This window comes from Sminthopsis crassicaudata, chromosome 3 (assembly GCF_048593235.1).
Source record: "Sminthopsis crassicaudata isolate SCR6 chromosome 3, ASM4859323v1, whole genome shotgun sequence".
NCBI classification, from domain to species: Eukaryota; Metazoa; Chordata; class Mammalia; order Dasyuromorphia; family Dasyuridae; genus Sminthopsis; species Sminthopsis crassicaudata.
The window spans coordinates 59,234,908-59,250,692 of record NC_133619.1 but is presented as its reverse complement, the minus strand read 5'-3'; the positions used below and the strand labels follow the sequence as shown (position 1 = coordinate 59,250,692).

Here is a 15,785-nt window from a genome sequence, read left to right as displayed (position 1 = left end):
ACTTATCTTTGTGTTCTTGGGTTAGTCATTTAACCTGTTTGAGATTCAGTTCTCTCATGTCTAAAATCCCATCAACTCAAGATCTCTGATGCTATGACTGAGAAAAAGATTAAATTCAATAATGGTCTCTCATGATTGTTGCTTCTGATGCCTAAAGAAATTTGTGAGGTCATTTTCTGAAGATGTTATAAAAATTATGAAAAACTTCTTTTTGATGGAGCCAGTCTTGGGCACTTAATATAATCCAAGACTAAATCAATCCTCAGGTTTTAGTCCTGCTCTGCTCTGTGCCTGGTACATTTTATTCAGTCATTTCAATCACATCTGATTTTTTTGTGACTGCCATTTTTTTGGCAGAGATATTGGATTGGTTTGCTATTTCTTTCTCCAGCTCATTTTACAGATAAGAAAACTGAGGCAAACAGGGTGAAATGACTTTCCAGGGCACACCATTAATAAGTATCTGAAGCTGGATATGAACACAGGAAGATGATGAGTGCTCTGTGCACTAGAGTGCCATCTAGCTGCTCTTGCATAATATGTGCTTAATAAATGCTTGATGGTTGTTTGATTGATTGATTGTGGTATTAAATAGTCACATTCTGTTTTCAGGCCTCAGGATTTCCTCATGTACCAAATGAACTAGATGATATCAAAGCTCTCTTCTAGCTTTAATATTCTAAGATTTTAGGTTGTCGAATGAAAAGCATAGTATAATGGCATTAAGCCATCCAAGAAAAGAGGATTTGCCAAATGTTGCAACTACATGGGAATTTATTAATATTACATTTGACTTACATTAACACATTTGGGTATATAGTGAAAGGCTTTTAGTATCAAGCTGTGAAAATATTCAAGTTTGTTTTCACACATAGAAGGCAGCCTCTTCATTTCAGGCCTGGAATTGTAGTAAGTAAATCACTAAAGGAATTCTCTTTTATGGTCCCTTACCTTCTTACCCAGGAATAGACCAGAGGAGAGAATTGGACCCAAAGAACTCAAGAATGAATTCAGTGACGAGGGTCTTAGACCATCTTTTGAGAAGATCATCTTGGATTGCCAGCTTATTTACATTAAGCAAATTTTTCCTTGTCATCATGAATATTTATTAGATTATATATATTATGCATAAGCATTTATAAATCAAATGTGTATGAAGCATTTATACTTTCAACATATATAACATGCTTTGCAAACTTTGAAATTCTTTCTGTATAAATAATTATGATGATGATTGATAATTCCTGGACCTTTCCCCAAAGGACCTTGAATTTTAATTAATACAAAAATTACATAAGAGAATGAAATAGCTTTTCACACTAAGTAGGAGATGTGTGGTGTTCTCATAATATAAAGGTGCCAAATTTGAGCCAATGAATCAAGAGGAGTGCAGCCCAAGCCAGAGTAAAATGGAGTTGGAAAATATTTAGCAAGATCAATAAAAATACAATAAAACATAGATACTGTAACACTTTAAAGCTAAGTTGATATGCTGCCAGCAGAAATGTATATGTATTGATTAGTGCCCACCTTTCTAAGGGAGTTGGACACCCTTACTTTAGCACTCTCACAAATGTAACTGAATTTAAGAACATGGTGAAAATCCTTGTCTATCAAATATATCACCTGAGAATTGAATATGTTCCAAAAAGGAAATAAATAAAGATACAGGCTAATGCTGCAAGAAAATATATTCCCTTATCTAATTTTGTAATTGAAAACCTAAATATGGGTTGTTCTCTTTCTCATTCTTTTTTGAGCTCAGATTTTGGCTTACTCAAGTAAATCTTCCATTTATTTTTATCTGTATAAAAAAAGTAACATAAGAGATAGACCCTTTAGTAATGACATAAGGTTAAAATGAAGAATAATGATAATGATAGCTAATGTTTTTATAATACCTATAATGTGCTGGGGCAGTGTTTGAAACATCTTATAAATATTGTTTCATTATTTCATTGACTGGTAGGTAAGTCCTGTTATTCCAATTTTACAGATGAAGAAACTGAGGCAGACAAGCTCTTAAATAGCTTGTCCATATTTTTGCAGCAAATAAGTGTCCAAAGCTGGATTTGAGTTTTGTTCTTTCTGAGTCATGTTCCAATTCTCTAACCAGATCCCTAGCTGCCTCCAGTTATTTCTGTGTATTCATTCCCCTTCTTTCCTCTTGGCTTCCTTGCTCCCTTGATCCCAACTCTCTACAGGTACAGAAATACAGGAGCAAAGCCAAGGGTAAAGTAGTAATCTTTCCAAACAGACATCTATTCCTTCCTCACACTCCTGATCCAGCAAAGGAGGAAGTTTTTATTTTATGCCATATTACCCGAGTCCATACGAGATTGTAAGTAGGTAGCCTTAAGAGAAGACGACTAAGTTTGTAGAAACTTTAGGATGACTACACAGATTAAGGCATGGAAAGAGATAAAAAGTAAGGTACCTCCCTCACAATTTTGTTGTAGTTATTCATTTGTTTCAATAGAGTCTGATTCTCCATGACACAATTTGGGGTTTTCTTAGCAGAAACATTGGAGTGGTTTGCCATTTCTTTTTCCAGTTCATTTTAGAGATGAGTAAGCTGAGATAAACAGGGTTAAATGACTAGCCCAGTGTCCAAAGCTTGATTTGAACCCAAAAAGCTGAGTTTTCTTGACTCAGTTCAACTCTTGGGAATTTGGGGATAAGATTTTATTGTTCTCTAAACTGCAATATTTGAAAATAATTTGAGAAATTACATTTCGAGGCAAACTTTTTAAATACTACCAGGTTCTGTTCATAGGTACTAGATTTTTATTATTGTATCCTTCACCAGTCTCTCAAAGTACTTTTCAGATATCCTTTGAATCTTCACAACAGGGCTAAAGAGAAAGGAGGGATGCAGAGAGCATCCTTCTTATCCAACAAACTGGATTTTAAAATTCATCCATTTTGGGTTTACCCTTGTATTCATCTGCCTGCCATTCTCAGGGAAGCCTTCTTCACCTTGCTAAAAGGAAAATGCACAATTTCTTCTTTCAAATATTCAGTCATTCACCATTAGACCTTAGACTTACCCAGTCATCTCACTTACCTACTTACCTTTTTCCCCACTGGAACACCAGTTTTCAGATTAGAATTCCAGTCTGAAGTTTCAGTTCCCTCTTCTTCCCCTCACTTCCTTGATAGTCATGATAGTATCAAGACCTGGATTTGAGAGGGCAAGTTACTGTCTCAGTTTCCTTATGTATAAAATGAGGATACTTATAGTCTACCTCACATATTGTGAGGATCAAAGGCAAATACTCAAAACACTTTGCAGACCCTAAAGTGCTATATAAATGTTAGTTAATATCATTTTAAAATTAGCAAATATATAAGCAGTCTTCATGTTCATCAGTATCTCAATCAACCAAAAAGTATTTCTAAAATCCTGGTTTCCAGCATGGATGGGGTGTTTAATTTGGAATCAGGAAGGTGTGAATTCCAGTTTCATTTTAGGATACCTACTAGTTGTGGGAATCTTGGCAAATCTGAATTTCAGTTTCCTCATCTGTAAAATGGGGATAATAATAGCATCTACTTAACAGGGTTGTTGTGAGGATTAAATGAAAAATTGCATGTAAAGAACCTTTAACACTTAAAAGTGGCATATAATTATGAACTACTATTATTAAGGGAAGGATTAAGTAAATCTCAGGTTCAGGCACCTGGATTAGGAATTCTCACTATCCTATTTCTTTTTATTAATTGTTTTTGGTGTGCATTTCTTAACTCAATCACCTAGAGAGAATAGCCAAGGATTTTCTTGAAAGCCTATTGTTTTGAAGCATTAAATTCCTTTTGTTAGATTACATGTTCCTTTTCTTGGACTGAATTTGCTGAGAGTTCAAGACAAAATTCTCTGTGCTTGATGTATTATCTTGATATGACTGGGCCCCTGGGATAAGAAAACATTCATAAAAAGGTGAATTGTTGCCAGTGGTACATAAGGTCCTGCTCTTAAGGAAGCAGTTATCCTTTGTGATCTTGACCTTATGACCTAAACAGTCCTCAAGTGACTTGTCTGTCCATAATTCCTGGCCATTCAGCCTGGGATTAATTTGTTCCATGATTATTGAAAATGTTTTGAAATGTCTTGACAGTACATGATCCCACTGAAATTTTCTGTGACAGAAGTGTTGTCTTGTTTAGAAAATATGTTCATTTAGTCCCAACAGTGATAGCCTTGATCTTTCCAATCAGAGACTTTTACAGACATGGGAGAGGACATGATACAGAAGGAGGTTGACAGAAGCTGGAAACAAGCATGACATCAACAGAGTTTTGGAAAGAGTCACCTTAAGTCAATTCATCTAGTGCCTGCTGTGTGTAATATACTGTGCCATGTATAAGCCAAAACTAAAAAGTTATCCTCAAATAGTTAGATTCTGCTGAAACTTTTGTATAGTGCAGACATGTAGGTGAAAAAACAAACAAACAAGAATGGTCCCTAACATTCAGCTATTCAAATAAACACTTTAATTCTTCAACAATTTGTGATTTCATTGGTAGGAATATTCTCTTCCCCAATGGAGAAGAAAATTCTGTAATCTAAGAGAAGACTTTCAAAAGTTGGCCCAGGATAAAAATTCATACCCCTGCAGCCAAGTTTGTATATGATACTTTGGACTTAGCTCATCTTGAGAGACATATAATTTCTCACTAAATCCTTGTTCAGTCTTTGCTCAGTCCTTTCTAGCTTGGTCTAGAACCTGGCAATAAATGATCTTTGGTTGTCCAGTTTTCTGATTTTCCCTTTGTTCCACAATGAGTCATCAGAGTAAGACTTAAGTGGAGTGAAAGAAATTGGGGTCAAGAAAATCCCAGAGTTAGAAGGGAGGGGGGGATATGGAGGGAGTGTTATTGATGGAGCATTTAAGATTATTTATTTTTATCCAAGACCAAAGTATGATGGGTTGGAAAACTGGTAGAATCTAACTTGTACCTAGATTTCAGAGAAAGGTTGCATAGGATCCTATGTCTCAAAGTTCTTCAAGAGTTGGGTTGGTCATGGGAATGGGATAGAGGTAGGAGAATTCTCAACATCAGATGAACCCTTAGAGCCAACGCAGCTTTGTCAAGAGTAAGTCAGGTTAAGGTAGCCTTCTTTCCTTTTATTTTTTTGGGGGAAATAAAGTTACTAGTCTGGAAGAATAAAAAGCTAACAAAGTTTCTTAGGTGATCCATGGACAAAATGGACAGCTATGGACTAGATATAATAAAAAGATATAATAAAAGAAATTTGAACTGCTGGGAAGATTGGACACAAGTTGATATCAGCTTGTAGGGAGGTGAGCCATAGAGTACCCCACAGATTTATGGTTGGCTGTGGTGTGTAATATTCTTTTTTCTAAAATGTAATTGTTCTCTGGGAGCAGATCCCTTGGGGAGCTTCTGGAGACAGTCTTAGTTTCAGTTCTGTATAATCACTCCAAATGGAGCCAGGAGTTAAAGTCCAACTCCTTTATTGTCTCTTCCAAAATCTTATCTCCTTAACTTGGGGCTCAGCTAGTTTTCTGGAGACCTTCCTCTCTCCTTGGTTCCCGAGAGCTCTTGTCTGAGTGTCTCCAACCAGCACAAATGTGGAAACAGGAATGAATCTTCACGCTGAATCTCCCGGAAATCAGTCCTAGTTGTGAATCTCTCAAAGTCCTCTCTCAAAGTTCCCTCTTTGACTGAATCCTGACTCTGAATCTCCTCCAGTGGGCTTGTCCTTTTATATGCGCTCTAAAGGTGTGAAGTCTAGTGTGTGAACCAATGATCTAACTCCTTTAAAGGTGTGAATATTACTTTGTCTCAAGTTCTGGTCTATAACATGTCCTTGTAGGATCAGATTAATCATACTGAACCATGCTAAATTAGATAATTATTGTCTCTATCCATTCCAATGACTTAGAATGCATGTTTACATTTTTTTCAATAACTCAGATGAAGACATGATTCACGTGCTTATCAGTATTGTAGATGACACAAAGCTGGGAGACATAATTAACTCATTAAATGACAAAGTCAAGATTCAAAAATATATTGGCAGATTAGGATATTGAGTCAAATGTAAAAGGATGATTTTTTTTATTAATTTTTATAATTATAACATTTTCTTTGACAGTACATATGCATAGGTAATTTTTTTTTTTTTTACAACATTATCCCTTGTACTCCCTTCTGTTCCAAATTTTTCCCCTCCTTCCCTCCACCCCCTCCCCTAGATGGCAGGCATTCCCATACATATTAAATATCTTATAGTATATCCTAGGTACAATATATATGTGCAGAACCGAATTTTGTTGTTGTTGTTGTTGCAAAGGAAGGATTGTATTCGGAAGGTAAAAATAATCTGGGAAGAAAAACAAAACAAAACAAAAAAAAAAAAAAAAAAAAAAACAACCAATGCTCACAGTTTACACTCATTTCCCAGTGTTCCTTTTCTGGGTGTAGTTGATTCTGTCCATCATTGATCAATTGGAATTGGATTAGCTCTTCTCTATGTTGAAGATATCCACTTCCGTCAGAATACATCCTCATACAGTATCATTGTTGAAGTGTATAATGATCTTCTGGTTCTGCTCGTTTCACTCAGCATCAGTTGATGTAAGTCTCTCCAAGCCTCTCTGTATTCCTCCTGTTGGTCATTTCTTACAGAACAATAATATTCCATAACATCCATATACCATAATTTACCCAACCATTCTCCAATTGATGGACAAGGGATGATCGTTAATAGAAATAACTAGAAAGTCCATAAAGGGTTCCCTCATTCCAAAAAAACAACCTCACAAAAACAAGGTGCAGGTGATGCTCATTTAAAAAAGATTTAGGAAATTGCAAAATATAAGTGGGAAGTGTTTCCTTTCTTTCTGTTTTCAGCTATATGATGTAGTAGACAGAGCTTAACCTTAGAGTCAGTAAGGTCTGAATTCAAATTTGACCTCAGGAATTTACTAGTTGTATGACTCATACTGACTAAGTTACTTAACCTCTCTGTCTATATAAAAGATATATAGAATAGCATCTGCTCCCTATGGTTGTTATGAGTATCAAATTAGCTAATAAATGTAAAGCATTTAGCACGGGGTAAGGAACATAGTAAGTGTTAACTGGCAGATGTGCCAATGTCATCTTAATTGAGAGAGATCTGGTGCTCACAATGAGGGAGGTAATAATTTTACTGTATTCAGGACTACTCAGGTAAGTGATGCTCTGTATTATTCTTTGAAATCTGCTAATACCAGTCCCTTTAATTTATACTTTTTCTCATTTTCTGAGATTTCCAGGATTTTTTTTTCTTCTAAATGAATATTATTATTTTGTATAATTCTAAAAAGTATTTCCTTGGTAATCTGATTAGGATAGCTAAATCTAGACATTAATTTATGTAGTATTTTCATTTTTGTGATATGGCAGGCTCTAGTCATATGGAAATAGCTTTCTAATAATTAAATTTCTTTTTTTATGTCAAGTGTTTTATATAAATCTCATATGAACATTAGCCAATTAAAATATTAGCTATTTTATACTCTTTCTTATTATTTTGAGTGGAATTTCTCTTCAAATGTCTTGCTGATATTTATTAGTTTTGAATAGAAATGTGGAGATTTTGTGGATTTACTTTCATTATTGTACCCTTGCTTATAACCATTAATCTTTTCAGTTAGTTTCTCTTGCTACTTTCATGAGATTTTTCAAGAACATTATCTTATCATTTTAAAATAGGGATGTTTTAATCTTTTCTTTACCAATGTTTATACTTTTGCTTTTATTCTTTTGTTTGATTACTGTTGGTAACATTCAGTCAAATAATGGTGAGGAAAAAGAGATTCCTTGTTTTACTCCTGATTGTACTAGGAAAGTATGGAATATTTCTCCATTATAAAACTTATTTTAAATATATGCATTTAATTATATTAAAGAAGGAGCCTTCTATTTCTATAACTGTTAAAGGGTTTTTTTTTTCAACGAATCCTGGATTTTTCCAGTGGCCTTTTCTGTATCTATTGAAATAATTACATGGGTTTTGTTCTTATTCTGTTTATATGATTAATTCTATTATGTTTTTCTAACATTGATCCTTGATATGAATTCAACTTAATCATAATGAATTATTTTCTGAATTTACATAGTCTCCTTGCTAGGATTTTGTTTTAAAAACATTTTACATCAATATTCATTAGTATGAGATTGATCTATACTTACCCTTTTCTGTCTCTCCTCTTCACTATTTGGGCATCAGTACCATATTTGTCTTATAAAAGGAATTTCACTGAGTGTTTTCCCCTTTCTATTTTGACAATTTTTTTATAGTGTAGATACTAATTGTTCTTTAAATATTTGATTAATTTTTTACCTAAATGGGTTTTCCCTCACTTTGGCAATTGATTTATGGATTGCTGGGTTGTTTGTTTTCCTGAGATTGGATTAAGTTCTCAAGTTCTTGTTTTGTTGGTTTGCCTATATTGTTGGGTTTTTTTTTTTTTTTCTTTTTTAAGGAGTTCAGTTCCGTTTTAAGTCTGTTTTGTTAGTGTGTAATTTTGTATAATTTTAAAATTTCCTCTTTGTGAACAAATCAGCTTATTGTTTGGGTAATTTGATCTTCCTCTGTACAATATTTTAAACTTAGACAGAAATTGATACAGTCCTTGAACCAATCAATCAGCAAGCATTTATTAAGCACCAAAAATCTGCAGTCTCTGTGATAGACTTTGGGAATACAAACCCAACTAATAGTAAAGACAAGAAGTACACATATAAATGTATTCTGAAAAAATCCAATAGTTTCATAGGAAAGATTCAAAGACCTGGGGAAAAAGTAGTCTCATTTGTACAGTGGAGAAACAGTCCCTGGTCATAAAAAGATGATTAACATGGCCAAGCTTTTTGTATCATAATATCTTAGCAAAAAGATTCTGTAGGATTTGCACTGAAGCCTTAGGCTCTCAGGGCTATTGCTGGCTGAATCTAGTTAGAGGCTATGGTTTGTAGTTCCACAAAAAACACTTCCATTATGCACAAATAAATATAAACTGCACACTCCAGAGGCTGCTTGGTAAACTCAAATAATATTGTATTTTAATAAGGAACTACATGAATTAATGTAGAGACCCAAACCCAGAAAGATCTAAAAGAATGTATAGCGATCAGAATGATTCTTTTGATGGCCATTATGAGAAATTAAAAACAATATGAGAAAATGTTAGCAGATGATCTTAGACACTTAACCAAAAAATCTATAGATATATTCTTGGTAAACTATTAATGTTCATGATTAAAAGTAACATTTTAAAAAAGGAAATAATGAGTAAACAGAGTGCTTAGCCCTGACTTATTCCCAATATCTTTGAATTCTGTCTTCCCCCCAAAAAAACATATTGAGTAAATTCTTTGTATTCATAATCCAGGCCACATTTGGAGGGACAAGGGTTTGGGAAGGATTAACCAAATTTGCTCTAATTTATGTTCTGTCTCCCACTAAAAATAGGACTTATGTATGACCATTCCTAATTCCAGAGGACTGATGCTGAAATATAATATCCATTACAGAGAGGTAATAGATAGTTATAGTTAGGATGTATCATCATCATCTATAATATGTGTGTATTCACCCATGATTATATATAATTTATTAAATTTATATACAAAAATGTGTTCAGACCTTGCTTGTCTAATATGATAGCACTTTCTCCCCTGCTTGTTAGAGAGCAGACAAAAAAGGAAGGGTTTATAACAATATAGTATTGTCTGAAATCAATATTTTTGTTTGAGATATAAGAGCAAAAGGTCACAGGATTCTAAGTAATTACTAATGAGAAAAAGTGTTTTGCATGTTTTCAACTTTATTTTGTGTACTGCATTTTAAGGGTTATTTCACGGTTACTGTGTTAGGAAAAGTCATATCAGAACCAATGTCTTATTATAAAGAATTGTTTGTATTTTCAGCAGTCTCTAGTAAAAGATTATAATTTTGGGTAGTTATGGGAACCTAACTCCTATATCCCATAGGTTCAATGTATCAATATTCATGCTTTTTACTTTTGTACCATTTTTAAAGGAACATTACCCCCACAAAATTTGAGGATTGACTGTATAATGTAAAAAGAAAACAAATCAATAAAGCTGAAAATGTAAAAAATACTTATGTGACTTTTTTTCCCCCTAGACTTATTGATTACAGTCGAATGGACTCCAATTATCCTTCTTAATTGCCCTTCATCAAGAATAATAAACCTCTAGTCATTCTTTGGAATAGGAAATTCTGCCTGATTTGAAATATTGTTTTGGTTTTTTGCCATGATGGACCATCATTTCTTATTATAAGCTACTTTGTAGTTCTGAGCTATAGAAGTCAAGTGTTTTTAAAATATGTCCCAACAACCTACTATGCTTTACAGATGGATGGTACAAGGAAGAGGTAGTACTCTTAGACATTCTGCATCTTTAGGGTATAAAACTGAGAAACCAGTTTCATCTGTTGAATTTGTAGGTTATATCCATCAATTTAAATTTAATTCATTCCTTTTATTCTGCAGGTGATTATGTATATAGGTCAAGTCTCCAAAGATATTCTGAAGTGGCCCCGGCCCTCCTCCCCTCCAGTTGTGAAGCTAGAAAAGAGGTTAGCTGATGAATTTGGAATGCCATCGACTCATGCCATGGCGGCAACCTCTATCTCTTTCACATTCCTCATCTCTGCGATGGACAGATACGAGGTAGGAAGCAGTTCTACTGAGGGTTCTTTTGGTACTGAGGATAGAATGAAAAGAATCATAGAGTCAATTTAGGACTGAAAGAGAATTTAGAGAATACCTATTAAGTTTCATAGAAAAAGAAACTAAAATAAAAAGAACTTGCCCAAGGTGATGATACTCTAGAAACTGACTGAACTAGGATTTAAACAAAGCTGCTACTTCCATTCATTTGCTGTTTCTTCTCTAGAAGACTGACCCTTCTTAGGGAGGGCTAGGAAAGGAGGAGTGCTGTTTAGGAAAACAGATTTTTATTTCCAAATTTTCCATATAAAACCAGCTTGAGTAACTTTGAGATTCATGAAACACTGACTAGGATGGATTAAACACCCACAATGACACTCAATAAAATTTTAAGTATTATTGTTCTCAGTCTCATAGCCAGGTCTAAGTTTTAAATTCTAGCCCTCTTGGTTTTTTTTCTTTTTAGAACAACCAGTTGTGCTAAGACTTAGGAAGTTTTGTACTCTGAACAAATGATCCCTAAGGATTGAACTGAAACCACCAAATTTATTTGGTCGTGTTGTCTCTAGCCAGAAGCAGTAAGCACTCTGAACCAAAAGTTCCCAGGCTCTTCCTGCTTTTGGTAAGGGATAGTCCATTCTAATGGATGGTTCAAAGCATTGCTTAGGAAAGAACTAAATGGGATTAAGTTTACCACATATTTGCTAAAAGATTAAAAATTGTTATGGAAAAATGTGTTAATTTTTATGATTATGCAATAGCTTGAATGCTAATTCTGCTAAGACTGCCTTTAATAATTTTAAAAGATTGCCTTGCTTTGATTTTTTTTCCATTTTTATTAATATATTTTGTTTTTATGTAACTATTGTTTCCAAATACATCCCTCTCTCCTCCCTTACCCACAAGCTATTCCTTGTTACAAAGAATAAAAAGAAGAAAAAAAAAAAAGGAAAAAAAATGTAGCTCAGAAAAACAAGCCAATATATCACCTGAGTTTGTATATATACAATATTCTGTTCCCATAATCTCCCCACTCTTCCCCATTCCCTATTGGAAGGAGGGAAACATCTTTTCTTAGCTTTTCTTTGAGTGGAGTTGGAAGGGATGGGGTACTCTTAAATAGTTAAATGACATAAATTTTTAGACAATCATTCCTTTAAATTATGTAGACTTTCTAGAGATGATTTTTCACTCTTGGCAAATTTTAGACCTCAGTTAAATCTGAGTGGGATCCCCTTTTAAGAAGACATTTCCATCTTTTTGCCCCCCAAATCTAGGGACATATTTTAGTGCTATTTAGCAATTTAGCATGTTACTTAAATCGGAGGTTTATTTGTTTTTTGTTTTGTTTTGTTTTGTTTTTTACTTAGAAAATAAGACAAACCAGCCTCCAAGTAAATTGGTATGTAATTGTTGGTGGTGCTCTTAAACTTCTGACATAAACATTATTGAAAGAGGCAAGCCCAAAAGCCACTTGTGGGTGAGATACCAGCATCCTCAGGTTGCTCCTAAAAAAACCTGCAGCCATGCTACTCACAATAAGTTTTTGTCACCAGATTGAAACAGTAAAAAGGAGACTGTCCTTAGGAAACAGATTAAGTAGGTCTAACTTAAGACTACATTGAACCTTTTTTTTTTTTTTTAAATCACCTTTAGTTCATATGTAGCAAGAGTGTTCTGCTTTTTTTTTTCCTTATATACACATATTGTTATAATAAATAAAATTAGCTATTTAGTTCTTCTAGCTTTCCCCCTAATAAACAGATCTAAACATACTCAGATGACTGTGTGAATATGGATTAATGCTAATGTTCAAAATTCAACCAGTGCCAGCATTAACTGGCTAATTTTGAAATCAATGTGGCTAAACATCTCAAGCCAAATGAATGTTAAATTTTAGAAAGACATATAGGCCTTTGGAACTTTGTCAGCACTGAATGAGATTTGCAAAAATGCATTGTATTCATTGGTTTGGGGTCTTCATGATAACTTTAGAAGCTCTGGTCAGTGCTATTATTATCATCCCCACTTTACAGATGAGCAGTCTGAGTCCTAGAAACACCCAGGTTCAACCAGTTAGTGTATCATTCCAACTCAGAATCCCCAAACTTCCTAAAGCTCACTCCAGCCCTTTATTCACTGTATTCCACTGCCATTCCTATCACCATTGGGTGCCACCAAAATAACTGCTACTCAGAACATCTGGCTGGAAGCATTGTTGACTTTCCTCATGCCTAATTTCTATGAGCTTAAAGAAAAAATAAGAATGGAAATTCCATTTCCTTCAACTTAGCGGGTTCAGACATGAGTCTGTTTTCCATTCAGTACCATTTATCTTTTTGTTGGAATTGAAGTGCTATAACTTTACACTTAAGCATCTCCCCTCTCTCTCCTTCCCTATTCTTATGTCTGGGTCTGAATGGCAAGATTGTTAGTGTGCATAATGCTAGATGAGAGCAAAAAACGATAACTCACTGGGATATATTCATTTTATATAATGTTGAGATATTAATGTCAAATGCCACACAAACTCTCATTTCTTCTCTCTCTCTTTCCACAGTATCCCTTTGCATTGGGACTAATGCTGGCCATCTTGTTTTCTACTATGGTATCCCTTAGCCGGCTTTATACCGGCATGCACACAGTACTGGTAAGGATTTTTCTCAAATCTGGAGCTGAATATTGGACGAGTAGATTAGCAGGATGAATTCACTATTATTACTCAAGTTATTTGTGTTTACAAAATTCTTTTCCAATTTAATTCATCTTCCCATCAACCCTGTGGTAGGTCATTTTGCAGGGTATATATATCCATGGCAACTAATTCCCTAGATAATATTAACAGGATATCATACCATCATCATTGGTATTTGAAAATTGATTATATTTATTCCCTTTTCTTTTGGAGGGGCTTCTCCATCACTCACTATTCATTAGCTTATTCCCTGCCACATTACTCCCTTGTCTTACACACACATATACATACATGCACACACACTAAGTCCTTCTTATAACAAATGAGTAAAACCATGCAATAATAAAAAAAAAATCTTCAGAAGCAATATATAAATATGGTAATTTTGTTACTCTTTTACATTTAATTTTTTTTCCCCGCCCTGAGGCTGGGGCTAAGTGACTTGCCCAGGTTCACACAGCTAGGAAGTGTTAAGTGTCTGAGACCAGATTTGAACTCGAGTCCTCCTGAATTCAGGGCTGGTGCTCTATCCACTGGGCCACCTAGCTGCCCCCTGAATTTAATTGTTGACTAGTGCTAGTTGTTGTTTGTGGTAGCATGTAGGTGGGAGAAAATGGGAGAAGAGACAATTTAACCAGTAGAAGCAGCTGTATTTAATGGATTCTGGGGAAAAAGGGGGTCTGTTCAAAACTATTAAAGCAAAAACCAAGCAGTGGCAGGTATAGAATCGGAGAATGACTTGAGTTACATAGAGTGCCTCAGATGAGATAGGTCAAGGATCTTGGTGAATTCAAAACACAAGGAAGAAGTTTTAATGTTCTTTCTTTGTGTGGCTGCTGAACTTAACTTTGAGGGAAGCAATAAGGGATGTTGAAACAACTGGAGTCATTTCTGGGGTAAGGGTGGTTCCGGTCATGGGAATATTATCTGACCAGCTCTAAGTCCTAGCATTCTAGACACTGCAGAGTCCTTTTCTTCACTCTCAGTCCCATTTCACTTTGAGCTAAACAGGAAGTGGTAGAATCCAGGGTGGGAATTGGTGGGGAGCAAATTCTCAATTTGCTACACTGCTGCTTGGAGGGTAAAGAGGCTGCTTCCAAATGTGTTTATAGACTTGGAATTAAGTAGAATTCTCTTGGGTTTGTTGGCAATTTTTTTCTTTTTGTACTTTTTTTTTGGGGGGGGCTATTTTGAATATCATTGGGTTTAAATTAAAAACCATCTTATGAATTCAGGTTAAAATTCAGCATTAAAATATGTACGAGAGGCTACAGGCCTGAATTGAAAATACATATAAAAACCAATTCAGTAGATCTGTAACAAAACATTTTCCATCATGGGATGGTTTCCTGGAGGGCAGAAATATTGAATACCTCCCTTGACCTTAGTATCCCTACTCTAAGGGATAGCAGTATTGAAGTAATAGAAGAAATAAGGGTGAGTCTAACACTCTTAAAGAGAGGGTGAGGTTCTGATTTTTCTCCATTAATTTTCAACATTGCACCCAGTAACTTCAGGCCAAGGCTTAGCTGATAAGGGTCCCAGTGATAAGGGACCAGAACTCAGACCATTGTGATAATGAGTGAACTACTGCTTAGAACAACAGAAAGAAAAGAGAATTCATTTGAACAATGATTAAATGACTTAAGTCTGGGGTTTGTTAGCAGAATAAAATCAAATAGTAGCTTTTTATATTTCTATGGGTAGTATTGTCCTAAAAGAACTGAATTTGAAGTCTTGGGTCTTGGATTTGAATCCCAGGTCTGCCATTTTCTACCTGTGTGTCCTTAGGCAATTAATTTCCCAATTTCCTGATTTGTAAAATGAAGGTAACTCTGAGCTCTGTTTAAGATTTAGATCTGTGATTCTCTGCTGTCAAGTTAGAAGGACTGGGTTTCAAGCTCCAGCTTTAACATACATGGGCTGTGTCCCTCAACTTCTTCATTTGTGAATGGGTATTTATTCTATGTAGCCTGCAGGGTTGTGCAGAGGGAAGAACTTCATCATCTTTCAGTTGCAATGGAAACATAGGTATGTCCAGAGTCGAGCCGAATTTGTTCCGACACCATGGGAACCCATTGGCCCTTCCCCAGAGTATATGGTGAATGTTCCCTTGGACACACCTGGCATATACTTTACATATGCTTATATACAGAGATGAAAGTTATTCTTATTAGAAACATGACACTAACAAATTTTTTAAAATGGGCTGACTGTGAAGTCTTATGTGAACTGATGCAAAAAAGAGTGAGCAGAACCAGAACACTGTACACACAGTAATATTGAAATGATCAATTAATTGTGAAAGATTTAGCAACTCTGATCTAGGACAGTTTCAAAAGACTTATGATGAAAAATGCTATTCATCTTTA

General features: G+C 34.9%; 1 protein-coding gene across 2 annotated transcripts in view; it reads left to right on the top strand.

Annotated features, from left to right (window-relative positions):
• The window catches only part of SGPP2 (sphingosine-1-phosphate phosphatase 2), a 125,148-nt gene that overhangs the window by 86,659 nt on the left and 22,704 nt on the right, over window positions 1-15,785 (top strand). Inside the window, exons 3-5 of one of the 2 annotated variants that reach the window (XM_074298624.1) lie at window positions 9,491-9,556; window positions 10,539-10,718; window positions 13,279-13,368. In XM_074298624.1, coding sequence (XP_074154725.1) covers window positions 9,491-9,556; window positions 10,539-10,718; window positions 13,279-13,368 — 336 coding nt within the window. The remainder of the gene's footprint in view (window positions 1-9,490; window positions 9,557-10,538; window positions 10,719-13,278; window positions 13,369-15,785) is intronic. The other variant, XM_074298623.1, reaches the window with a different exon arrangement.